General features: G+C 37.5%; 1 protein-coding gene across 2 annotated transcripts in view; it reads left to right on the plus strand.

Moving 5' to 3' along the window:
* Positions 1-26,684, plus strand: part of LOC149067490 (uncharacterized) — a 45,513-nt gene extending 18,829 nt beyond the window's left edge. For both annotated transcript variants that reach the window (XM_089252694.1, XM_089252693.1), the window contains exons 2-3: positions 20,871-21,170; positions 23,487-26,684. In XM_089252694.1, the coding sequence (XP_089108820.1) occupies positions 20,871-21,170; positions 23,487-23,941 (755 nt within the window). In that variant the 3' untranslated portion in view covers positions 23,942-26,684. The remainder of the gene's footprint in view (positions 1-20,870; positions 21,171-23,486) is intronic.
* Positions 26,685-27,709: the final 1,025 nt, after the last annotated feature.

Raw genomic sequence — 27,709 nt, forward strand, 5'->3', positions numbered from 1 at the left:
TTGGGATCCGACTATATTCATCACATCACACATACTAGGCTCATTTGGAATTGTTTTCATATTTACCAAATTCACCAGTTACACAGGGTATTATGCATAATCACAGATAAAAAGTGATAAATTTCAAGTATTTATCAAATTTACCAACAACACTTGTTTATTGTACATAATCACCGGTAAAATGATAATGTTTTCAGTATTTATCAAATTTACCAACGCGCTTGGATATTAAACATATTCGCAGGTAAAAGTGGTAATTTTTTAAAAGATTAACTCATTGAACATTGATAATTTTTGTCGCACCACGGTCATTTTCTGCGCACGAGGGCTAATTAGACCGGGACCTACAATTTATTGCTGATTCCGAACGGCAGGCTTGTTTTTTTTATTCTCATCGACTGGTTGGTGCGCTAACCCCTCGATGGGGGACTTCCTGCGGTAGCAATTTTTTGCTGCGGTCAAGTCGCCGTTTTTTGTTGTACCCCTGTGTCAGGAAAGTTTTCTAACAAGGACGAACCGGTATCGAACTCGCGACACCTCTAAACATTCTTTGGTACTTCAGGCGAGCATCTTATCGACCGGGCTACCGCACCCCCTAAAAGATTAACGTGATCTTCACTTATTTTCAAGGGATCAGCATGGCCCGTCAGGGAATTTGTTAGAATTATCATACTTACCAAAATACGATTGGTAAGTATACATAATAACCGATTTATCAAATTTACCGTAACATATACACATAACCAAATTCATACACATAACCAAATTCATACACATGACCAAATTCACATTCACACACATGACCAAATTCACATTCACACACATGACCAAATTCACATTCATACACATGACCACATTCACATTCATTCATATAACCAGCATGAATGCACAAATTACCGCATTCATCGCATACATGCACAAACCAAGATCTAATTTTTCGATACTGATACTTCTTTCACCGTGATATCTGCCGGACACACCTTCCTTTCCTCTTCCCAAATTTCCATTGGACACCCTCTCTTTTGTTATTAATGCCCTAATAAATGAACACTGGGCATTATACCAAGTTATTTGGCCGCGGCCAGTCGCTGCATGCAGTTGAACGAATTTTTCAAGTTGCTTACGTCATTCACAAAGCCGATGAAGGTTTTAGTATGGTGACTCGTGAGTAGCTACTGCCGCTCTGCTCGCTCTTGCTGTGCATTTAATACTAATAAAAGGCGGCTTTTTTTATTCTTCTCTCAAGAAGGTTTGTTGGTTTATTTCTCTTCCTTTTTTTTCATAAACATGTATAATCTCATTTCTCTCTTCTTTTTTCTTTTTTTTTTTGTGTGTGTGTATTGAGGTCTCTCTTCTTTGCCTAGGCCCAACTTAGTGGGTGGTCTTCACACGAAGCTTTGACTCGCTTACGGTTGGTCTATCATTCACGTCAAAAGTTTCGCACTGTTTTGTTTCAAGAGCAGCTCAGATCTCTCTTTATAATATGTCAGTCACTCACTCCTCCCACGAACTTATATTCGGCATGGTGTGAAATGACGCGTCACCTCCACCAACTCATATAAAAGCGGGACTACTTTTTTTTACCTTTTTATTTTTCAAGAAACAGTTATTTGCCATTCAGCGGTAGGAAATGCTGCATTCTACGGATTAATTCATTGTTATTCAATAAAGTATGTTTAACATAATGAATGCCGTAATTCTTTGTGTACTTGGTGGCGTATAATCCGCAGATCGATGCGAATCGGACTTAGAAAGGAAAATGTGATATAACCCGCAGTGTGCCGTCCTTATTTCACGCACTGTGGCGTGAAAGGCAGGGTCATGGCTCTCCAGTGGTGTAGATGGTAGCATGCTTGCCCAGTTCGCAAGAGGGCCTGGGTTGGAATCCCGGCTGAGACCAGATGACTTTTCTTAACGAGTCCACCTTGGCATAATAACCAGAAAATATCTGTTTCCTAAAGTATATATATTGGGCTGAGAAAAAGTCGTCTATCTCTCTGTTTCAAAAGGTTTTTATTTTTCTATTTTAAATAGCTTATTCCTATTTCCCCCCACCTCCAGCTAGATTGATCTTAAAGCGAGTTTGATATTGGTTGTGCTCCGAAGAAAAATCAGCGCGCTGAGCGGCAACCGGTCGCCAGTGGCTGCAGGATGCACGCCAAATGATTAACTGCCAGTTCTGTTTCAAATATTAGTATCAAAATAATTTGTTTCCCAGTATTGTTCTATTACTATTGTACAATCCATTGGACGTCGCGGCTCCTCGCAAAGAAATATATTTCAAAATATGTTCACCATTCTTCTAGAAAGAATTGAGTATATGCTGGGATTCTCTCTCAAGTCTTATCTAAAGAACCCCGGGATTACGGACCGAGCGTATAGTAGGATAGACGTACCGGAGCCTGGACGGCAGCCAACAAGGTCTTTGCCAACATGGAAAATTTTCTGGAACTCACTAAAAAGAAGAAAAAACAACAAACGAAGAATAAAAAAAATGTTCTTTGACAACCGTGGTGTGTACTGTTCCACCTTCTAGCCATTTTCTTTTTCAATAGCATATTAACATTTCCCCTTGACTGCGGATCATCCTAAAAGAATACTCTCTCTTTTTTCTTTTTTATGGTTGATATGCACAACGTGACAGTGAAGTTTCTCTCTTTGTCATGATTAATACCAGAATAGAAAGTTAATTTATCAAGTTAGTCTTTCCCCCTCTTTTTTTCTGATTTTCAGAGCAGTGGCGTAGCGAGGCTTTAGCAATATGGGAGCTGCCATCAATTTTTTTTATATATACATTTGTGTGTGCCAGGTTGGGTTTTCACATCAAAAACTGTCGAAAACGTCAAAAACCTAAATGAATGCTTTTTAATAATGTTTTGAATACAATAGGTATATATTATGATGAAAAACTTACTTTTTTGTATATTACAATGCTTTGTGTTTAAACATTAATTTATTACAATAATTAAAACAAAATATAAATTTATAATTTGTGATTTTGAATTTTTCAACATAAGAGTCTAGAACATATAAAATATAGTTTTCTGGTTTATTAATCTAAGCTACTCATTACCTGTGTTCAATTTGATAAGCGGAATAGAGCTGCTTATTCGAAATATGTATGATAGGGCATCAGAGTTAGGTTTTTGACTTCAGAAACTAAATCAGTATTAAAACAGTCAAAAACTTATTGTCATTGATATTAAATAGTTTTTGTTAACTTGTCAAATAGTTTTTCAATCTGATAGATATGTTAATTAATAAAGCACTTATTTTTTTGTATGAAGTAGCCTGCCCCGTCGTGAATTGGCAGCACTTCGGGCTTTGCCAGTAACACACACACACATATATATATATATATAACTTTCTGAAGACACGGGGGGGGGGGAAATTCATCATTTTTCTTCCGAGACTAGTCTTTTACCACAAGAAAGCACTAAAATCTCGAGTTGACCCCCCCCCCCGCGTACTTACGCCAGTGCTTGTGCATGATTCCCATGGGGTTTAACATTCCCAAAATTTTCTCACCTTTTTTTGAAAAGTTGGAATATTTTTTGTTAAAGCTTCGCGGGCCTTTGGCTCCAGAAGTGAATTCCTTTCAGGCCTTTTTGATTACTCCTTTACTACCAGAGGCGTATGATGCACTGATGCACTGGGGAAATCTAGATAATACCGCTGTAATAAAATATTTCTTAATCCGTCTTCTTCCATGGCCCATTATTAACCACATTTTCTTCCCATGACCGGTTTCATCGAGCCCGCTTCTTCATCCAGGAGCGGGGCCTTTCCTACGTATTGAATTTAATTTTTCATTAGACTTATATATAGTGAACAAAAATTTCACAAATGAGTACGGTTGACCGTTGAGTTAGAATTCAATGAGCTTAGCTGTTTTCCTGGTTCAATGCAATGCCAGAGTAAAATCATGGGCCCACCGAGGCAGAGTGGTCTACTTGGAGATCCCATGTTTAGCTGGAAGTAAAAGCTTAGATATTTGCATACCCACCCTTGAAAATCATAGTACTAGATCTGATCGTGTCAGTTCCCAATAAGCATGAAACCCCTCCAAGACCATGTCTATGGCACTTGTGCTGCATTCTGAAAGTGTGTGGTCACATTCTCACCCCCATATTTGTCTTGAAAGCTTCATTTCTTCAGATCTGAATACTTTTCCACAGCTCCCTGTGCCCCCCCCCAGCCACCTATCATGGCTCTCCCCTCCACTTGATTTGCACCCGCGGTCCCTTAGAACAGCGTTTCCTCAACCTGTGGTCCGTGGACTAGAGGTGGTCTAGATCAGTGGTTTTCAACCTTTGGAATCCCGCGGCCCGGTAAATCTCTTTTGCGTAAGTGAAAAGCCCGGTCATACACACAATTAACGAGAAATTAATAGGAAAAATGAAACTGTGAATCTCTCACGGCCCTGTATGACTGGTGTTAGCACCCGGTACTGGGCCGCGGCCCAAGAAAGGTTGAGAAACACTGGTCTAGATAATGGCATAGGTGGTCCGCAGGCAGACTCGGTAATTCAATTCTAATTGAATGAAGAAATTATTCACTAGTTGTAATTGATATTAGAAATATCCACGTGGGTTCAAATAAAAATTCTTCATGTTGAAGAAAGGGGGAGACGGAACAAAAAGTTTGGACAACTATGCACTAGAAATAAAAAAGCGTCATTCCGTGTCATTTTTTATGCAAGTCAAGTAATAGCTCTAATTAAGATAACGAGAATAATTTTCTATCGAGTCTGTCTTATTTGGTCGCGGCTTGTTTCGGTTGTTATAGACTTCGTGTATTGGTCGCGCTTCCTGTTCGGAAAAACACACTTTAATTGCGAGTATCGGCGCTGACTGAATGCCTGATTTGCATGGCGCCTTCCAGACCCAAGACTATCCTCAGGTTTTCGAAAGAATGAGATAGAGAAGAAAAAAGATATTTTAAAAAAAATAGATCGGCTGTCGCCAATTTTTTTTTCCCCCTCCTTTAATTGTTATTAAGTCTGAGGATCGAAATGTGGGTCGGTGTTCTTTTCGCCAACCTTTATTATGAACGCTTTCACATGAAACGTGCGTACGCGTGACGACGTTCCGGTGCAACCAACGTTTAATATAAAAAACAACGCTCGGCTCCAGTCCTCTCGCGAGTTCAAGGGCATCAACAGATATCAGGAATCATCGGTACTTTCTTTCTTCTGGGTTCGAGTACGCCCTTACCCGTGATATAATAATAATAGCCGATATAATGAATGGGAGGACGTGACTGTTAAAACCCGACTCTGATAAAAAAAAAATGTTGGCTTTTTTTTTCTTCAAGTAATGGAGATTCTAGTATTGCCTCTAGTCTAGAATGTTAGAACAATAGCCTTGTTGTCTGGATAGATCAATGATGCTGGGCTTGTTTCTCGCGAGTAGCCTTATGTTAGGAGTCTACATCCGATTTTATATTTACAAGCTGAGAGGGGGCGTTCAAACGGTGTAGGTAAGCAGTGGCGTACGCGAGGGAGGAAGGGAAAGAACCAAGATTATATCTTTTTTTGCATTTTAAAAAAAATGTTTTTGAGGAGGAAAATATGCTAATTTCTTCCCCCCCCCCCGTTCCCCCGTTCTCATCCACCTCCCGAGAAAATCCTGCGTATGCTACTGTAGATAAGGAACATAAGCACGAAATTAATGTAGTTGAAAAAATCAAATCAAGATGTTTTCTAGACAAAATGCCAAGGTAAACTTGGGAAGAAAAGCTTGTTCTCCCTACCGGGAAACATACCCAAACTTACAAAATGGGAAAACTTTTATTCTCAAGCTCACCTCGCGGCATAATATTCAGAAGGTGTCTTGATTTGATGTATCGTGTGCCGAGAAAAAATTCATCTGTCTCTGTGGTTAGAAAACGTTTTTGATAGAGCCTTCTTAAAAAAACTGAGAAAGCTTTTTTTTCCTTCGAATCATTTTCAAAATGAACAAGGGATGAGCAGGAATAAAGATTCCGCTTGTTCTCCAAAAAATTCCTACCAGCCCTGATATTTCCTAATTGTCCTTCATGAATCGATATTCACGCGATGCCGAAAGTTCGCGCTTCCTTACGTTGAAATGAAAACAATCTGTGTTATAGGGGAAGCCAGAGGAGCTACCTGAGAAACCGGGACAAAACCCGGAATTCCTAATTAAAAACCGGGATAAAACATGATATCTATTAATAAACCTTAACCTTCGCTATGGGAGAAATTTTGTAATGAAAATTTCCTAATTAAGCGGGTAGGACTGTATTTGAAAATAGTTCTATTTCAGTCGATTTTTGATTGCGCAAAGAAAAACTGGGACAAATATGCGTCCGAAAGCCTTTTTCGGGACAGTGAATTTAATATCTAAAAATTGAGACATCTGACTACCCTAGGTGAGGCCAATATTTCTACATTCTTGAGCAAGACCCTTAGGTAAGTACTGCATTTTACCGAGGGGATCCAAGCCAAGAATTTTTAGGGGTCCTTTTCTAGTAAATTTATTATGTGACAAAGAAAATGTAGGATTTACCCTGAAATCTCGGACTAGAGCCCTGTCAGTCTCCCTGTCCCCCATGAGGAGCCGTGGATAATCATCGATCGGGGATTCTCCGGAATTGTTAGTCAAGATCGGTCAGAATTACCATGAGGTATTTTCCGTTTAGTGCATAGTTTCCTAAACTTTTCGGTCCATTGCCCCCTTCTTCAGAAAATCTTTTCTGTCGTCGCTCCCGACTCACGTGAACCCGTAGGATACTATGTTATACTCGTAGCTACTATCGCCCCCAGACCATTCCATCCCCCACCAGGGGTGGTATTGCCTACTTTGGGAAACACTGGTTTAGTGTATCACATCACCTTAGGTATCTTCCAAAGTTTTCTAGAGAGGAGACGGGTCGTATCTTGAGCGTAAAAAAAATTTTAAATCCCTTTCTCAGACGTACTGTTATACAATGCTAAACGTAATACTTGTACATTTCCTCTCCCTGCCCCCACACTGGTCTAATCTAATGCTCGGGATACCAAATACCAAACCCGCTAGCATTCCAGTCTAGTTGTGGTACTGGGATTGGGTTATCAATGCGTCTGTGTGTTTACATATATTCTAATATAATGGCTAAAAAAAGAATTGGATTATATATGAAAGCCAAGTTTCAGTAAAAGACACAGGGCAGGAAAAGAGAAGAGATCTTTTTGCTCGTTTAAGCTGATATAAACAGAAAAGAAAAATAAAATTTGTAGCATTCCCTTCGGGGTCGGGTTAATTTTCAGACTGGCGCCACTGTCGCTATTTTCAGTGTCGTCGCTACTACCTTCTTGCTACAAAGGGCTTTCTTGGGCTGGTTTCAGTTGCTGGGGGTCTTTTTCGCGAATGGCCGGCACCGAACAAGTTATGGTGATGATGCCGTCTTTTTTTTCCACACCATGTGTGCCTCTCTTTTATATTTTGTTCACTTTTTTTTTCAATTTTATTCACGAGAGAAAATTTTTTTTTTCTTGTTGTATTGATATTATTTCTGGAACCGAGCTGGTTATTATCGTTGCAAACGAGCTCTGTTAACTGGAAAAGACGTCATCGAAATATTTTACGGCTGTCAAGAAAAGAAGAAGAAAAATAAGAGAGAAACAAATACGTGATCTCTTTTTTCTTCTTTTCACTGAAATAAATTTGTAGGAATTTGGAATGAGTTCATTTTATTGTTTCTGAGTCAACGAATCGAAGTCCCTTCCTTCATCAAATCATAAGTTTTCATCCCATACAAATAACACTAATAAAACCAGTAAAAAATCGAGAGAAAAAAAATTAGATGATTCTAACCAAATATTTTTCGGAGCCAAGTATGAAATTTTTTTAAACACAGTTAAATCTTTCGAAGTTGGGCACATACGTTTCCATGAATTCTAAGATATAGAGGTACAGTATTATGGACATTATGTGTTATACGGCGGTGCCATGATTTTTTTTTATTGTATAATACTTCTGTTTTTGGGGTGGGGATATATTGATCTTGTGCTTTAAGCAGGGCTTGTTAAATCATTAAAAAAAATCTAGGTGCCAGAGAAATTTCGTAGGAACCAAGCATGGTTTTTTCACAAGAAAAGGTGTCTTAAATGATTTTTTTTTTGACTTGATGACCCCTTCCTATGTTGGAAGGCAGTTTGTTATAAAATCAGAAAATTTTGAGGCATTCATAGACTTCGATTTAGCAATCACATGTACAAAATTTTAGTCATCAATATCGATTTTCTAGTCACCGTGGTGACCTAGTCCTGGGATTTGTCCAGCCCAGTTTTAGAAAATATTCGATCGTTTAGTAATCAGGGAAATTGTCATTTGATGGCCTGGAAAATTTTCATTCGATAGTCAGGGAAATGGTTATCTAATGCATAGGTGAACCCAGGATCGACCTTTGGGGGGGGGGGGCACAAGGAATATCTCTCGGAGAAATTTTGTTACCAATTTTCAAAAAGCATATAAATTAACAGAAATATGAAGAAAATAACATGTAAAACGTGTTTTCTTTCGATATTTTTATTTTTTTCGAAAACATTAATTTTTTCGGTTTTCTTGGGGGAGGGGCATAAGCGCTGTATAGTCACTCCCCTCCCCTTCCGCGTACGCCTCTGATGGTATGAGTAGGGTCATGGAAATCTTCCAGTTTAAAATTGTGGGAACCCTGTTACGCCAAAAGTGTGGTTCCTTTTTAGTTCCTATAAAGCAGTGGTGTTTCCCCAAAGTGGGCAATATCGCCCCTCTGGGGAAGATAGAATGATCCAGGGGAGGGGATAGAAAATGCATTTAGTATAGGATCCTATAGGCAGACTCTTGAGTTGGGAGGAGGGTGACGAGAAAAAAAAAATTTAAGAAGAGATCAATGGAACAAAAAGTCTGGAAAACTGTGCTCTAAACTTCAGTTTTCCAAACTTTTTGTTTCATCGCCCCCTTCTTTAAAAATTTTCTTTTCTTATCACCACCCAGCTCAAGCCAAAAGTGAAAGATTCTTCCTATAAGATTCTATACCATAGCCATAGCTTTTACCACACCCCTGGATCATTTAGTCACAGCCCCCCCCCCTCCCCATTGAGAGATATTGCCACTTTGGGAACTTCTGCTCTGAAAACCTTCCTTCCAACTCGTTTGAGCCGTAATTTCTCCCGTTCATATTCTTGCAACGTTAGGGACATCCGCCTTTGTGTTTTTCGGCCCGAAAAAATATAAACGAAATGAGCAGTATTCAAGATGGCATCACACATACAGTCTCGGCCCCGCTTAAGTGGATAAAATCCTCCAGCACCAAAATTTCCTCCACACAGACAATGTTAAAGTTCCCCGCTTAATATGATAATTTCAATGACATTTCCCCGCTTAATTGACTATTGTGCTTCACACGTCAACTGTTAATACACACCACAACCACTATACACATAATGTTTTTATTGAATGAAACATTTTTGGAATTAGTAGAAAATATTTTACTACGTTTAGGATTTAAAAAAAAAAAAAACATTTGAGGAGTAGGTACTGGCCTCCAGCTATTCAAGTTGTCTTCAATATGTACATTAAATTATTTTATTTTTGTTCTGTTGAGTTAATAGAGGGCGCTAAATTTCCCAATAAAAAAAGTTAAAATCTTAGGTATTGTGATCATTGTAATTAAATACAATTTTCATTTCATTTTTTATGTCCGATTTATTCAAGAAGCTTCAGTAATATTGATACTTCATCAGTTTTCAAAATTTGATTTGTAAAATGGCAATTGAATTGCTCCCCTCTTAATCGAATATTATGTGCTGGAATCGTTGATATGCACCAGTGACGTATTTACAGGGGCGGGGGGGGGGGTCATAATGGGCTATAGTCCAGGACGGCAAGTTCAGAGGAGCAGCAAATTTGAGGAATGGGCGGCCAAGAAAATTAGTAGAATGGGAAAAGGGAGGCCAAATTTGTATAAGCCTCAATAGATCCGCCTCTACCCAGACAACAAGGGACTAGGTCAGTGAGCAACCAAAAGAGTGACCTAGAGAGGTTCAAGCACACGTGAGTGAGCAAAAGAGTTACTCAGAGCGTGAGCAAACATGTGATTGACCAAACAAATGACCTACAGAGCTTGAGCAAGCATGTGAATGACTAGACGAGTGACCTACAGAGCGAGGGACAAAGTCAGTGAGTGACGTTAGAGCGTGTGCAAATGTGTGAGTGACTAAAACAATGTGCAAGAATGTTAGTGACTAAAAGAGTGACTATAGAGACAAAGTGTACTTGCAGGTGGGGGGGGGGGAATCCAAGGAGGTTATTGCACAGGGTGGAGAATTCGAGGAAAGAGTAGTCCAGAAGATAATGGGAGAAGGGAGACAAAATCCGTGTAGTCCAAGAGGGGCAAAACTATAAATGCACCTTTGTTGATATCCGATTAAGCAGGGCCGAGTGTAAATCATAATTAGCTTATCCCATCTCGAAATGTCACAACAATCACAGCTTGGAAAACGTTATGTAAATGACAATGACAGACATAAAAATGTCCAGCGTCCATTATTAAAGATATCTTATAGACATCATAAAAGAGGAAAAAATGTGCCTACAGGATGGTCGGAATTTATGTCTCCATAAATTGAATAATTGCTACAAAGTTATACAACAATAACTTATTATTATTATTAGGATAGACATCGTTCACAGCCTTGGGTGGTATTCAGTTGAAAATAGTGGGGGGGAGGGAAAATAACCCTATAACTATTTCTAAAAATTATAGTTGAAAACCCGAAGAATGTCGCGTGTAGGAATGTCGCGAAACTTCTAGAATCTAGTGATTCTGATAAAAGCAAAAAAATGTTTTCATTTTTCTCGGAAAATTGTCGTTCGGAGTGACGTGTGACAAAATTACTTAACAGTTATAAAACAAACATTAGAACGTGACCTGTTGGTTAAATGGTTGAGATTTATGTCGCTCTCTCTTACCTCCTATTGTTTAATATTATTAGAAACGTTCGCTCGTCTAGGTAAGTTGTTTATGCCGTTTTATCCGATGTCTTGACATTTACTGTCTTGACACCTATCTTTATTTTTAGGTGGGGGAGGGGGTGAGAGTCATTTCCTACTAGAAGAAGATAGACAAGAAGGGGAATTTCTACATTTTTTTTTTTCTTTCTGAGAATTGCGAATTCATTCTTCTCATGTCTCTCTTTTCTTGGAAAAACGTCTCTTCATTGAGATTTACGATGATTTTTTTTTCTCTTCAAATTTATTGATTTTGTTTGGCTTTCACATTCATTTTGCTTGGCGGTTAAAAAAAAATTGGCGAGTGTAAATTATTCAGAACCATATGCAGTAATGTTTCTTAACCCTACAATACGATACTTACAACAGGGACAGAGGCTGTCCTGGGACGATACTTACACAGGCAAATCGAGTGAATATTTAGGCACCAGCCCAATTTCTTAGGAGCCAAGCATGGTATTTTGCTGAAGGAAAAACAATCCTAAATAGTGTGTTTTATTTTAATCCCCCCCCCCCCCCGTTATTTGACACGGCTTAATGAAATCGGAAATTTTTGTGGACTCGAATTTGGAAATTTACTCCAATTCAGCGACCAAATTTAGAAAATTTTATTCGCCAATGCCGATTTTTTAGTCGCCATGGCGACCTGGCACCTGGGATTTGTCGATCCCTGATCTATCCCAAAGGTCACCAAGGTCCCTTTGCCATCCATCCATCTTCAACCTGTTGTTCACGAGCACCAAATTCCTTCTCAAAAGTCCAAGAATTGCTTTAAATGCTCGTGTCCGATTTCGTGCAAAATTGCATTCAAGGATTAAAACTATGCGGATTTCAGATACAAACAAGTATGTCATAATTTTCTCATTGTTTGATGATGGGCATAGGCAGTGCTCGCGACCCGAGAAAAGTATATGCCATACATACATACTCAACCCATTCAACGCGGTCCGAATGTAGATGTTGGAGGCACCTGATGTGGCCCGTGACCTCAAATGTAATAGCAGCACATTTTTATTACGTAAGTGACCCGCGGTGCAAATTCACATCACTCAAGCGTGCTGCTGCACGTGTACAGATCATTTAAGTGGCCCACGACGCGTTTTCAAACCAACGAAATGGCCCGCATCCTCCAAAAATTGTTGAACACCACCAATCTATGGCCTGCACCATAAGTTGCTGGTAAATGGCTATAAGGATAATTTTATGAATTTCCTGTGGTTTTCTTTCGATACATCTTTTTTCTCAAGAACATTTCGTGAACCCCCTTTAGCCTACGTCTTGTGAACTTCCCGGGGAGTCCACGGTACTATTTTCTCTTCACTGTCTCAAATAATTAATATTAAATATCAGAAACTTTCCCCGTGCCGTCATCTTTCATTAAATATAGTCGAGAACTGTTCATTCCGAATGGCTTGCATAGGAAATTATTATAATTATTTTATAACTGGACTTTCCTTTCCACCTTAAATCGTCCTAATTATACCAAACTAGCCAGTTCATATATTCCATCTTTCTTTCTCTCTCTATCTCTCTCCAGACGGCCTTTTTCTTTTCTTTGTCATTCTTTTCCATGCTGACGCCAGTAGATAATGATAACCTTTCATGTGCAAACGTCTTTTGGTAGAGTTATTTATTTATTTTCTTCTTTTTTATATTATTATTGTTATCATTATAATTATTACCACCGGATCGTATATATGCGTGTCGCGCTAAATATCTTTTAATTAATCGATTGCAATTAACGTCATCGCTACGTCACAGTGGCACGCTAATTATGAACGACGACGACGACTGCCAAAAAAGTGGCACCGAGGACGTATAATTTTTCGTGGATATTGAAGGTCGTGCAAGGGATCCATAAAATAAACGGTACGTGTTTCGTTGGATTCGTCTTCACACACCCTGAGTTTTCCGTAAGGAATTCACTGTCCCGTCCAAATCTTTCTCGGTCGTCACATAATGCACATAATCGTCCTTCTCGGTAAGTGACTATTCCGACGGAAATGAAAAGCACTCATCTCACTCGATCGCGACTGCGGATGGAAATATTCTCGCTTACAACGTTTTTTCATGAAGGTTTTATACAAAACGTTATAACCGAGATCCACTTTATATTTCTTTTTTCAAGAGTTTTAATCAGGGAAATTTTGAGTTTTTGACAGTGAAAGGTCATGGGAAATTTTTGAGCTTTGATCAGGGAAAGTCAGGGAAATTTTGGAGTTTTGGTCAGGGAAAAGAGTCAGGGGAATTTTTTGTTTTGTTTGCTAGGAACCCCGTTTCCCTCGAAAAAAAAAATATGCTTCGCTCCTAAAAAAACTGATTGGCACTTAAATTCTCAATATTTCAAGCCCTGATGAAGGTAAACAAATTTTTCCTCTCCGTAATTTTTCTCCATGCAATCGCTTACTCCTCTAAAAGGCTAGTTGTAGGTCTGAAGAACGGAGGAGAGTTTTCACAGAAATTCTGCACTAAAACTTTTTCGTTCTTCAGGATAGTATGGAAAAGGAAGGGTAATGCACTTGTCATTGTTATTACTACTATTCACATCCCTTACTTTTCAGTCTCTTTTTTTTACCTAGGATATCATAATGTTAATAATAACGATAATAATAACAGCGGCCTCGTTAATGGACTTGAATGTACAAAAAAAATACGACTTTGGAATGGAATGTGGTCCTACTAAGACAGCCAACCAATCAACGATGGCAAAAAAAGTGAACTCTAAAAACCCGTCATTATGGAACTGAATGCAGTTCAGTTCAGTTTTTTTTTTTTTTTTTTTTGCAGTTGAACTCTTGTTGCAAAAACATAAGACCGTCTTCTTTTTCTTTCTTATGGGTCCATTGAAATTTTTTTGCTTTTGTTTATCAGTATATAATGATTTTTTTTCTTATACCCACTATAATAGTGCTATTATTTTTCTTGTTTTTTTTATGCTTCGGTTTCTACGAAATTCTCGTGACCCGAAACTTGACATTCTAGGTGAGGGAGAGGGACTCACATCGATGTACGTCACGAAAAGAAATCCATGGATTATGAATCCACAGATGGGAGTCCAATATAATCCAATACACGTCGTAATGTATTCGGAAATCTGACGGATTGTTCCAATCGAAATACTGTCAAACTGGGTTATTAACGATATTGAAAGAACTCAAAATCGTGTCATTGTAAACAAGGCTGAGGTTACTAAAATCCGTATTGTGTGGCGCTTAAAGTTTTATTTCTTTGATGTCTAAATCAGTCTTAGGCTGGCATTACACTATAAAAGTTTGGTAAAAGTACTTTTATAAAAGTTAAAAAATGCTACCAATAAGAGCATTGGTAACATTCTAGCAAATGCAATCGATCACCTTATTGGTTGTATTTTTCGAGTTTTTTAAATGAACTTTTATGGTGTAATCCCAGCCTAAGAATAGCATGAAATTTTCTGATTTCCGAATGATGTCTTTCAACATGAAAAGGAAAATTCTGAGACTTCCACCAAGTTTCGGAAAAGTCAAAAAACCATTATTTAGGACTGCTTTTCTTGGAATAAATCTATTCTTGGCTCCTGAAAAATTTGTTTGGTGCCTAAATTTTTTTTTCCCCAATTTTTCAAGCCCTGCGATAAGTCAGGGGTTCTTGACCATATTTAGCCGCAATAGAAAATCAACAACTCCACCAATTTCACGACCCACGGATGTGTTCGGTTTTCGAGATCAGTGAAACTAGTGGTGTAAAAAGAGCATTTATAAAAATATATTGAATATATTTCCATCTCACTGAGCCATGCGACCCACAGACGCGGGTTAGAAACACCTACTATAAAATATACCAGCTATTTTTATCATTTTGGGTGGAAGGTGGAAACGAGACTCCCAGTTTTCCTACCATGGCTAGGATCCAGCGGAGTTAAGGATCCCTATCCTTGGAGAGATAGTGGAAGAGTGATATTGATTCTGAAAAGACAAAAAAATTAGCAATGCGGATCCCTGCCCTCCGCCGTATGCGAATGAAACTACCACTGAACCATACATACTCCCCATAAATATTCATTATTCGACTTTATTCGATAAAGATGGGGTAAGTGAGGTCATTGTAACCGGTTTTAATTATGTTAAACAAAAATTTCATTTGTACAGGGTGTCCCATAAATTCGTAAATAGCTTAAAAAGTCATAAAAATTTATGCAATTGGTATACGTGAATGCGGTTTGAAAAAAATTATTCCCACAAAGGTCTTCCCCGCCCCCCATCCCCTTCAGAAAAAAATCAGTTAAAATTTTTGTCGATAGAGGGAGCTGCACGTCAGTTCGGCAGGAATGGTTGAACCGTAACCTTTCTTCAATCTCTTCTGCGTCCAAAACGTTCGTAAGGCTTCAGTCGGTGATTCGTGGATGAGGTAAAGCAAGTTCGCCAATAGTGCTTTATCCACGTCAATATCACAATGAAAACTTTATGTCAGTGCCAGTGCACCCTACATTTTATAGGACTGATTTGCATATTTCCAGCGATTAGCTTTCGTGCAGTGCCCTCGATCGACAGGAATTTCAACAAGGTTTTTTTCTGAATCAAAAAGAAAATCCCCCTTGGTGTGAATCACTTTTTTTGCAGACTCTGTACCAATGTGTAAAAATTCCTTCTATTTTAATGAATTTTCAAACTATTTACGAATTTATGGAACACCCTGTATGTCATTGGTGTAACTGAAAATATTAAAACCTTTGAATGCTTTCTGAGTGTCTCTGATAATTATTAGGTGGCATAAGATGCTTGTCTTTCTCTCACCATAGAAATGGGAGGGGGGGGGTGAATAAGCGAAAAACCCTGTCATTTGTCACATAGTGATGTGAAGAAAACAATTATGTCAATTACAATTTTTCTCGGGCAGCCATTTGGTGTGAGATCGTGTCATTTCCTTTCACATTCGCCGCTCTTTTAAAACATATTTCCTTTTGTCTTCTTATTCTTCTTCCATTATACGGGTAATTGTAGGGTGGATACACGTTTAGGGTTTTTCTTTTTTTTTGCTCTATAAGTGCTAACAGAGGATAGAAACTTGCGAAAAAATGAGAAGTAAAGATGACTCTTGTTTAAAAAACACAAATACGTCCACCCCCGAAATTCAGAGCTGAAAAAAATACTTACAAAATAATAATTTTTGCCACCATTTTTTTAAAATTCTTTTGGGAATTTTTAAAATTATTATTCGTCCGGAAATGTGTGTGAGACGTATCTGTAATAATAGCCTTACATGGATGGCATGCATTCATGATCGAAAATTACTACTACAGTTCACGACTCTTAATGTGATCACATCGGGCCTCTGGCTTTCTAATAACAATAACCGAATGATAACTACATCCGAAAAGTGTCTCGCTTGCAAGCATGGTGACCATACATACCGTTTGGTAAACTCTTTTTGGTTTAACGGAACAACATTTTGTTTCTCTTTCCTGCATAATTGATTGCAAAATTTCCTCAATCGTTCCATTTTTTTCCTTCTTACATTCTAAAAACTAACTCTCCCCCCCCCCCCGCCCCCTTGAAATCAAGCATTTTTGTTATTCAATCATTGGTAGTTGTTAGGATGGAACAGTTTAATGTATATCATGAATTACGATATTTTTTCCAAGGCCATTGCAAAAGCAGCTCACACATACATGGATCACACCGAATATCACGGACTGATTACGACATAAGTGCGGAAATGTTTGTCAACAAGGGTATGAGGAGAGAAAACCTCCCATCCTCCTACATAGTCTTGCAGGCTGATAACGATGGCTTAAAGCAAAAGAAAAAAGTTTGGCTGAACCTTAGCTTCAGAATGCGCAAAAAATGCGAAAAATAAATTGATTACATGAACTGAATTTCATGACAACAATAAGCGAATTTTTTCCCATGTTATGATATTGATCTGTTCTGTTCTCTGCAAAAGTGGTAGCAATACCCGAATGATAACATTATCCGTGATTTTTAATAAGTGGTGCCAACTGCATTTTGGTGACGTCTCCATGTATCCGTTAAATTTCTCCAAGATCTCCATCAGTCTGTGGCGCCTACGGGACTAAAATGCTTTTTTCTTTGCTTCACCTACCTTTTCTATAATATCCTTGTTGAACACAATTTTCAGCTTTGCAGTGCCTTTTAAGATTTCCTCCGAAGATAATGTCAGTCTATATGCCAAAGCTGCATTAAGAGTGGGTACGCTTTACTTTCAACCATCTTTGGTCTGCGCTTTTTAGGTTTTACATGAAATGAAGCATGTTGAATTCTTTTTTCTCTTTGGTGAGTAAAAAGCTATCTGTTTTGTTCCCTTTTTTTTCCTCGGAGAGACGTAAAGTCTCTCTTCATATCTCGTGTCCATCGAGTTCCATTGTGGATACCAGCGATTTCATGCAAATGGTCGTACTTGCGCATGTGCGTAAATGTACGCTTTGGCAAAAGTCGGGAGAAAATATGAAATATTTGTCAAAAGTCGGGAGAAAATATGAAATATTTGTCAAAAGTCGGAAAAAATGTAAAACATTTAAAAGTCGAGGAAAATTTAAAATATTTAACGGTCAGAGAAAATGTGAAAGCTTTGGCGAAAGTCTAAGAAAATTTAGAATATTTGGCAAAAATCAAGGAAAAAATTTAGAATATTTGGCAAAAATCAAGGAAAAAATTTAGAATATTTGGCAAAAATCAAGGAAAAAATTTAAAATATTCGGCAAGTATCAGAGCCAATGTAAAATATTTGGCAAAAGTCGGGAGGGGGGGGGGAAGGCTGCAAGTCAGGAAAAATGTAAAATGTTTAAAAGTCGGGGGAAAATGTGAAATATTCGGATCAAAAGTCAGAGAATGGAAAAAATTTGAAGGGTATAAAAACTAAAATTTGGAAAACATTTCGGTAGTGGATATTTTGGGTATGTTTCTTTCTCCGGGACTTCTGTTCGGGAAAATTTTTGAGTATTGGTCAGGGAAATGATCAAGCAGATTTTGCTGGGAGCCTTGGTTAAACATTGCGCATTACTAAACGCATTTAAGTATTCAACAACGATTTATTGTCATTATAATATTATTATTGTATTTAAAAAACATATATTTTCGTAACAGTTGAAAACTGTTGACCAATCAAATCGGAGACTCGACGCCCATAGCAACAACAACAACAACAAAAACTTTTCTTGATTAAGGCTGTTTATGATGTGCGGAGTCGCGAATCAAACTTCGGCATCTGTCTATCCTCCTCCACTTACACCACTGCCATAAGATTGCTCGAGAGATGTGATCATTACGCTCTTTCTCTCTCTCTCTCTCTAACTCTCTGCATAGTCTATGGGTCTGAATGGTAACGTGATACTCGCATTTCATGCTTTTATATTTTATATACATTCTTTTTTTTTCTTTGCTCTAGTTTATAATAACATCCACTGTTTGGTAGTTTAAGAGCTTTCATCTCCTTTTCACCCACCCTCAACATCGCCCATGACCACCATCACCACCATCGTACTCTCCCTACTGATATAACGCTGTATATAATGTTCACTGCTTCTGGTGCGTCTCGCGCCTGTTGACATGTTTTGCAACTGGTGGTGTTTGTGTTTACAAGAGAATGGCTTCCTTTCTTTCTTTATTCTTTTTATTTATTTAAACTGTTTTAGTGGTTGGTGGTGGTGTGCTATTTCATTGAAGCCTATATGAATTGAGCATATTTGCAGCTGTTATGGCTATTTGAACGTGCGTTTCTTCCAAATACTTAAGCTGATAATTTATTTGTTAGTACAACCTTAACGGTAAGTTTGTGTTGTGACGCACGCGACTAGGCGAGATTATCGCTAAAAAAAGTGGTGATGTGGTTTGCTCGACGAATTTATTGGGGGTTTTTTGGGTTGGGTTGGGGGTTATTGATACTAACACGGGAGAGAGCGAGTTCTGCATGAACAGTTATTTAATCTCCAACAGTAATTATATCTCTGAATTTCGAGAAAATGTGTTGAAACCAAACTGATTATGAATTTGCATCTGCACGGTTCCTTTGAAACATCTTGGAACACACAGAAGAATGAAAATGAAAAATAGTCGGAGAAAATGTAAAATATCTGGCAAAAGTGAGGGAAAATGTAAAATATTTTTCCGACATTACAGAAAAATTTATATATATGGTAAAAGTGTGGGAAAATTAAAATATCTGGCTAAAGAGTCTGGGAATATTAAAATATATGGCTAAAGAGTCTGGGAAATAAATATGAAAGTACTTAATAAAATCCTTTTGATGAAGGATTCTGTGCACGAATGATATTTCTTTCTTCAGGGGGTGTTGGTATAGATCGAGCAGGTTTTGCTGGTAACCCGGATCTGTAATACCGTATGGGTTCGATGAACGGGGATTTTTTTTTTTTTAAGATTAATTTCCATTCTATTTTTGCCGGATTACCAAATAATTTTTATCCCTGAAATATATGAGCTCCGACATCTAGAGCAGGGGTTGTAAACCAGGGGTCCGAGGACTTTTTAGTGTCGTTGGAGAAGTTTCGGAGGGGGGGGGGTGTCCCGTGAGCTGGCATGAGAAAATAGTTAAAGAACCTCATTTATTTTTACATGGCCATATACTGAATATTACTTGGTTAAAGGAATCTACTGTACACAAAAAGTCAAAAAAGCCCCCGATCTACCTAAAAGATGTAGGCAAGGATAGTTTAGCTGGATGGTGGAGAAAGCAGAGTGTTCAGTTGTTCCCTTCTGTTCGCTATTTTCTAATATAGAACAAAATACGTGACGATTCGGTGAAATGGTCCCAAGAAATGCACATTTTTGCTCAGGCGTCTCTGGCTGTCGTCGGAGCCTTTGGTTCGATTTTTTCTCTTTTTTTTTTGTCGCGGCACCTTCCACGTCAAAGAAATCTATTTTTTTCAACATCCGAGTGGGAAAAGATAATCATCTGCAATAATAATACTGTAATGATAAAGTAATAAATCGCCAAATATCTGTGGTTAAAGACGTCGTCGTCCCTTCCGGGTTTATTTGGATGCTGATCCTTCCTCCTCTTGTGAGATTCGTTCTTTTTGGACGCCAACGTCATTATTAACAGACCTCAGAATTAAGCGAGTCCTTGAAATGCTTATTTATTGTGTGGCCTTTTTTTCGTGTGTATTTCTTTTGGCTGGAATTAAATGAGAGGAAAAAAACTCTCACCTCCACCACTTCTTTTAAATCATTTTATATGGGAAGGGCCTTTTTTTTCCTACGCCACTGGCTGATGCTGAATCTTCACCCGAACGTTTTAAGAATTTTTTTAGTTGTATGTATTTTCTTCTTTTTTACCTTTTTTTCCCCCTTTCCTCTTTAATTTATCAAAGGGTTACTTTTGGATTAATGCTTAGGAAAAAAATAATAATAAATGGAAGCAAAAACTGGTTTCTTGGGCCTCCAAGAGATGGCGACTCGTCATCTTTTTGATATCCGATCCATTCCTAATTACAGTATTAGGGCTAGGATTTCTATGAATGCATATTTTTTTATGCATTTCACATATTCCACTATTTTTACGCGATAGGGCATTTTTTAATGATTTTCAGTAATTTTAAGATGTTTTTCATGATACTCAGTAATTTCAAGATGTTTTTCATGATACTCAGTAATTTCAAGATGTTTTTCATGATACTCAGTAATTTTAAGATGTTTTTCATGATTTTCAGTAATTTTAAGATGTTTTTCATGATCAGAATTTAAGGCATATTTCCATATTTTGGAACATTATTTTGCGTATTTCCGAAAGACGTCGTTTTTGTCACTCTGGGGAGAATAATGACTAGTCTCACCTAATCATCATCATAATTATACCAGCAGAAAAAAAAGAAATTGCAAAATTTCAAAATTAATGTGATTTTTGTTTGTTCGTTTCGTTCAACAGCGGAAATCAGATGCTATTGCAACCAGCCCAGCTGTGTGTCAACCGGATACATGTGCAAGTCGAACCAGGGATCGTGCTTCACCGAGCTCTTCAGCTACAGCAACGACATGTCCAAGTCTCGGCACGGCTGCGTGGAGCTGCTCAAACCCGAAAAAAGGGTCAAGTGCACCGCCCCGACGACTGAGATCCTCAACCTACCCGTCGTGTTCTGTTGCGAGGATGACATGTGCAATTACATGAATAACATCGACATCAACATCCAAGTCAACACGAGAGCCAACGCCTCGAAAACGCCCGATGGTGAGTCAAACTATGTTATCCACCACCGACTTCACCGTCGTATAATCGATTACATTACACTATGTAGCACGATTATTTCCATACATTATATTACAATATGTAGCACGATTATTGCATTTCATTATATTACATTATGTAGCACGATTATTTATGTTCCTGTGGAAATCGATAATTTCAGTTTTATACACATACAAATACAAGGCCACAACAGGCAAAATGCCCAGCGAGGTGGCTGAGAAAAAGAAGCCCATAAAAATATGGATGTCATATATTTCAAACTTTACTCTTGAACTTCGGGAAGGAATTTTTTTTATTTTGGAGATCAAATACCCAGAAAGCCAATTGTGTGAATTGTAAGGAAGTGTCACGAAATTATTGCGCGAAAAAAATGGCAGTTTCTCCCTAGGATTGCCTTGTTATTGGTATCACAAACATGGATATCCGAAGGTGGCCATGTTTTATTGAAACTAAAGTGAGTCTTACACTTAACCGTACATGCACCTCATAGATATTCCTCTACGGAATTTCTGACGAATTGGTACATCCCGTAACATGCGTGTACATGCTGTGAACCTAACGGAAAGTTTGTTTCTGTGCAATGTTTGTTATGTATAGTGCTGCCATCTGCCGTCGATTTTTCTGACCACTAGTGAACTTATGACTGACTTATGATTGATTAATTGCACCGTTGTAGGCCTGTTGCTCTCTGTGGTGAGACTTTTCAACGGGGAGATCGGCTCGCATTTGCCCAGGAGGGACGGGACATTCAGAAAATCTTCGTCAATCATCAAAAATATTGAATTGCTTCTCCATAACACTCACAAGTGGCACTGTAAAACGAAAAACTCGACATAATACATAAAATTCAACACAAACGGTGTATAATTAATGTTTATGGCAATTTTCCGTTGTATAAAACTACCATATTTCAACATGAGCGTCTTTTTTTAGATCATCTAAACACGGCTACATCTAAACACGGTTGTTATGTTTATTTATTACAAGAAGCATCCAGTTTTTTAATGGGTTTCTTTTATGGTTCTGGTTCATTAAGGTAGAAGAAACATCGTATTAACCGATTATTTCACTGTATCAAATTATTTTGTAAATGGGCACAATTTTCCAAAATAATCAATTATTTTTTAAGTACATAATTGAAAAATTGGTTTTCAGATAAAAGAAACGATAGAGAAAGTAAAAAAATATCGCCAAAATTTCTACACGTGCAAAATTAGAAAACGATATTCAAAATCAATTATAGATGACGCTGAAAAACGAAACTATTACTTTTTGACAAGCGCAAAACCGAAATTTAAACTGTCTCGAAACCGAATCAAATTTACCCACCCACAGTAAAATAAAATGAAAATGTATTAACCAATATTTGACTGTATATCAAATTTATTTATGATTGAGCTCAACTAAAATAAATTTCATCAAAATAATAGCTTACAACATTATTTTTTTTTCGAAAAAATAGAAATAAAAATATTCTTATATTATACATAAATTCAGAAATTAATGTTTTAATTCAACAGTAGAGAGCGTTAGCGATAATATTTCTTCGTTGGCTCATACATCAACACATTTTTGATCGCTCTTCGAATTTCTTAACCAAATAGCACATAATTTTCACACATGATTATTGATTACTTAGTAACATTTGAGAAGTTTCTTCGAAACCCCCCCCCCCCCCATCACCTATAATGACGAAAACAAAACTGACGGCAATCGAGCGATTAGGTACGAATTAAGTTAAGTTCTCAATGCTAAAAATATCTTAGTTCTACAGAATAAGGCCTCTAAAATTAACGAATAAACGTAAAACAATGTCGAAATGGGTATTTACGGCAGAAAAAAATCAAAAAATTTTCCTTTCATTCTTGCAACAAAAAAAAAGGAAAAGTTCGGCATTTATGGCATTTTGCTTCAACTTCCGGACTCTACTAATTTCTGTGAAGTCTCAATACGTATCCTGGAAGTTATTTGCAGTTTCTAATGTTTTATCAATGTGAAATTTTTTTTTTTTTTGTTAATTTTAATATTCCAGTCACCCAATCAGCCAATGGTAAATTACTAATTCACACAAATGTCGATTCCCCCCCCCACCACAAAAGTAAAGTTTGAGGAGAATAATCATCATTTTCATAATTATTCAGTCTAAAACAAACACAGAAGTAAAAACTTTCACCAAGGGACAAAGGAAAAAAAATTTTTTTTTCTTACATTGTTATCATGCATTTGGCATTTATACATATTATGCATTTGAGTTCTCTTCTCGTAGTTAACGTTCCCATGTTTCATGTTTTATTTCAGGTGCACATGACGTCGAGGAAGAGCGTCGCGCCTACGAGATCGCTCTGCAGCAGGACGTGTGGTTCAAGGCGGCGGTCATCGCCGTACCCATAGCAGGAGGTTTCATACTCATACTGCTCATACTCCTGGCTACGCGCATGTTGCGCCAGGACAGTCAGCGCCAGCGTCAGTTGCTGGAACTCCGCCGCCAGCACCAGCGCATGCTCAGGCCCCATCATCACCACCACCACCATCACCAGCTGTTCGCGGGTTCGCAGGCCGCGGCCTGCTGCAACGGTGGCAAGCACAACCTGTCATACACCAGCTCAAACCTGACTGTGTCCAAAGAGAACTGGTTCAATCCCGAGCCGAACGACAGACGATACCTTTACGACAAGTCTCTGACAGACCGGGCTTCCATCTGCGCGGCTCTGTTACCCTGGCCGCACCAACAGAAGTCTTCGACGCACGTGTGAACCTTCCGTTGTTGTGTTTCATTGTCTACACCCCTGGTCATCGCTAGAAAAAAAAGAAACGTGTTCTGTGATCATAATTATGTGTATATACGAATTTATATGTTATTGCATACGAAAAGTCATTCGCGAGGACCATTCCTATTCCCTGCTGAAAACTCGACGCTGGACCCTCGCATTTATTTCCGCCCCAAATGACATTTGCGGACATGATACCACATCGACTCACTGGAGCCGTTGTGAATCCTTCTCGGGCCGAAAGAATCACTCTACGATGAGGCCCCCAGGCTCTTTCGGTGTACATGTACGATGGCATTTAGTGCCGGAGACCCCTGGCGTAAGCATGACGCATATTTTTCCATGTCTGTGATAACTGATGAGCGGATATTTAGGAGTCGTGTATTGATCTTTATTTGTTAATTGATGCTCTTATGAACGTGTATTACGTCACTGGATGGTCCTTTTATGACATTATGTACCTAATGACGAATAGTACGCAAAAAAAATTTATGTCGCATAAAACACAGTATAATAATTAATACGCATCACAGCCCCCTCCCCACATCCTGTATCGGGCCCTCCCTTCCCCCAGGCTAGAATCTTTGGCCTCTGATCAGATTTTTCATGGGCTCCTCTATCTCCTCTTCATCCGGGGACGGCCAGGGAGTCCTCCATATAGCGAGATTCAGTAATAATTTTCGATAGTAAGTACGTTAATTAAAGGTACAGACGTCCAGCCACGGCCCCAGAAAAATCATTTTGCGCGGGAGCTTATGATGCTCTTGAGACGGCCCTACATTGATTCTAATCGTAAAGGAGCCTTATAATACCTATTTCGTCTACAGCCCTCTAATTGAAGTCAAAATCAGGCCTCTAGTAAAAGGGCCGCAATTGGATTCTTGATCATACGAGGCAATGCTCGAACTTTTGCGTCCCCCCACCCCCTGTAATTTTGAAGATGAGGTTAAAGAGTGAAATTTGCGCTATTTTTCTGATCCAGGACAACGGATCCGCCTGCTGCCCCTAGTTGCGGCCCTGTTGGAAGTACAGGTTGTTCCATAAATTGGTAAACAGTTAATGAAGTTATAGAAATTGGAATATTTGAATGCGGTTTGCGGAAAAGTTATCTCTGACGGAGGGTTGTTGTTGTTGTTTTTTTTTTTTTTTTTTTTTTTTACAGGAAAAAAAAGATTGCTTCAAATATTGTCGATAGAGGACGCTCCACGTAAGCAAGTTTCAGAATTCCATTTCAGAACCTTTGTTCAATCTTCTCTGTGCCCGAAATGTTCGTAACGCTTCAGCAGGTGATTCAAGATAAAACAATTTCACCAATTGTGCTTTATCCACCAATGTTAAAACATCACAATGAAACCCTTATGAGAGCTGCAGTAACAGGACAATTCAGAAATGAGCTCTTAATCGTACACACTGTATTTTATAGGGCAGATTTGCATATGGTCAGAGATTTGCTTTCGTGCATCGCCCTCTATCGACAGAAATTTCACCTAATTTTTTCTGTGGTTAAAAAAAAGTTGAGAAATTCGTGAGAATTAAACCTTTTTCGCAAACCGCATTCAAATGTTCAAATTTTTTTCAACTTTTATACTATTCACGAATTTATGGAACGTCTTTGAGTCTTTCCCCCTCACATTATAAAAATTAAATTTATCATGAAACTTGTTCTCGATTGTGATCCGAGGACTCATTTGAGGCTTTTTTGTACGTGTTTGTGTAAATATAATATGTGCCCAGTGATACCTTCCGCTTCTGTTCTAAGTTATTTGTATGTCTTTGACCTGAAGTCAAATGTGTGTATTTTGTATGTATGTCCTTCCCCCTGGTGGTCGTCTTATACGAAATAATATCCTCCCCTGTGCCCTATATGAATATGGGTGCCCTTCCTACTAAATTCATAGTTAAAAAAACATCAGCCTAACTATGAGTAGGACCATGATTCTTCCTCGTGTGAATCATATTGCTATGTTTCCCCGTCACTTACGCCGTCGAATATTATGTGACAGGTTTTTTTATTTTTTAAAAAATTTCAATGGAAAATGACACTAATTTTGGTAAAAATTACAAAAATTAAAATTTTTTATCCTTAACTCATTTTTTACCACTTTTCCAATTTATGACCAAATTACGCAATTTTTTGTTTGTATATATATATGATAACTAATTACTTAAATACCATATTTGAGAAGTTAAAAAAAATTTACATTAATTTACCACATTTTCCTTTGTTAATTAAATGTAAATTTTCAATTAATATAAATCAATTTACTTTATTTAGTTAAAAAAACTAGTAGTTAGGATTTTGAAAAACATTTTATACCATCTGATGAAAAAAGAATTCAAGAAAAACTTATTTTTCCATTTTTAAAAAAAACTTATCACTGTGCATGGGTCATGAAATAAAAAATTGTATTCGAAAATTAAGATAAAATTTCTGACAATTTCATTTTCTCAGTCATATTTCTTTGTAAATTTTTTGAAATACGACACTCTCATTAGACCTTTTAATTCCCAATATTGTTCGTGTTTCATACAGAAATTAGTATGAAAAATAACTGAACAAATTTTCAAACAATTTTACACAAATGCAATGTCAGTCAGAAATAGGGTTAATATATACACAATTTTTTTAAGTATAAAATATTGAAGTAAATTTTTTTTCATGAAATTTATATTTTCCATGAAATCTCAGATTCATTTTTATGAATAAAATTTATACAATTTTTTTTTTCAAGTACAAAATATTAATCTGTTTTTTTTCATTGGAATTAAAATCAAAATTTTTTATGGATAAGATTTACACAATTTTTCTATATAAAATTATTCTTTTTGTGAAATAATTTTTTTAATATAATATAAAATAAATTTTTTTCATGAAATTGAAAGTTTTCAATTTTCATAAATTGAAAATTTTGTTTGTTAAAACAATGTTTAATATAAAACATTAAAATCGATTTTTTACATGAAATGAATTTTTATGGGCAAAATTTATGCATAAAATAATGCTTGAAAATAAATTATTAAAAAGAGAATTTTTTATCATGAAATCTTCAAACTTAATTTTCATGAACAAAATTTATACAATTTTTTCATTTGAAGTATAAAAAAAAGTAAATCTGCATTTCTGTGAATAAAATTTTATAATTTTTTGTAATTTTTCCAGTGCAGTATCTGCCTTTTTTTATAGAAGAGTTGATCCACTTTGCCCAAGAATATTGAGAAGACACCAACGAATAAGGCAAATATACAAAAAATAGTAAAAGTCCTAATGCATTTCAACACCAATGGGTGCCGTCTTCAGAGGAAAAATTCCACTAGTCTCGCTGACCGAGTTTCCCACTTGGGTTGAATACCAAATCTTCACGCTCGGTTGCTCAACGGAGGAAGTACGTCTGTTCACTTCAAACGTCGTGGTCAGAATGAAGCTGTGAGCCTGCGTGAGATACTAATGCAGGCTCACAGCTTCATTCTGACCACGACGTTTGAAGTGAACAGACGTACTTCCTCCGTTGAGCAACCGAGCGTGAAGATTTGGTATTCAACCCAAGTGGGAAACTCGGTCAGCGAGACTAGTGGAATTTTTCCTCTGAAGACGGCACCCATTGGTGTTGAAATGCATTAGGACTTTTACTATTTTTTGTATATTTGCCTTATTCGTTGGTGTCTTCTCAATATGCCTTTTTTTATACGCGAATAAAATTGCTCAAAGTTTTGTAAAAAAAAACTCAAATAATAAAATTGCCAAATTTATTATAA

Source organism: Pholcus phalangioides, unplaced genomic scaffold, assembly GCF_987345545.1.
Source record: "Pholcus phalangioides strain wild (caught in Gottingen) unplaced genomic scaffold, Ppha-v1.0 ptg000030l_1, whole genome shotgun sequence".
In the NCBI taxonomy this organism is placed as follows: domain Eukaryota; kingdom Metazoa; phylum Arthropoda; class Arachnida; order Araneae; family Pholcidae; genus Pholcus; species Pholcus phalangioides.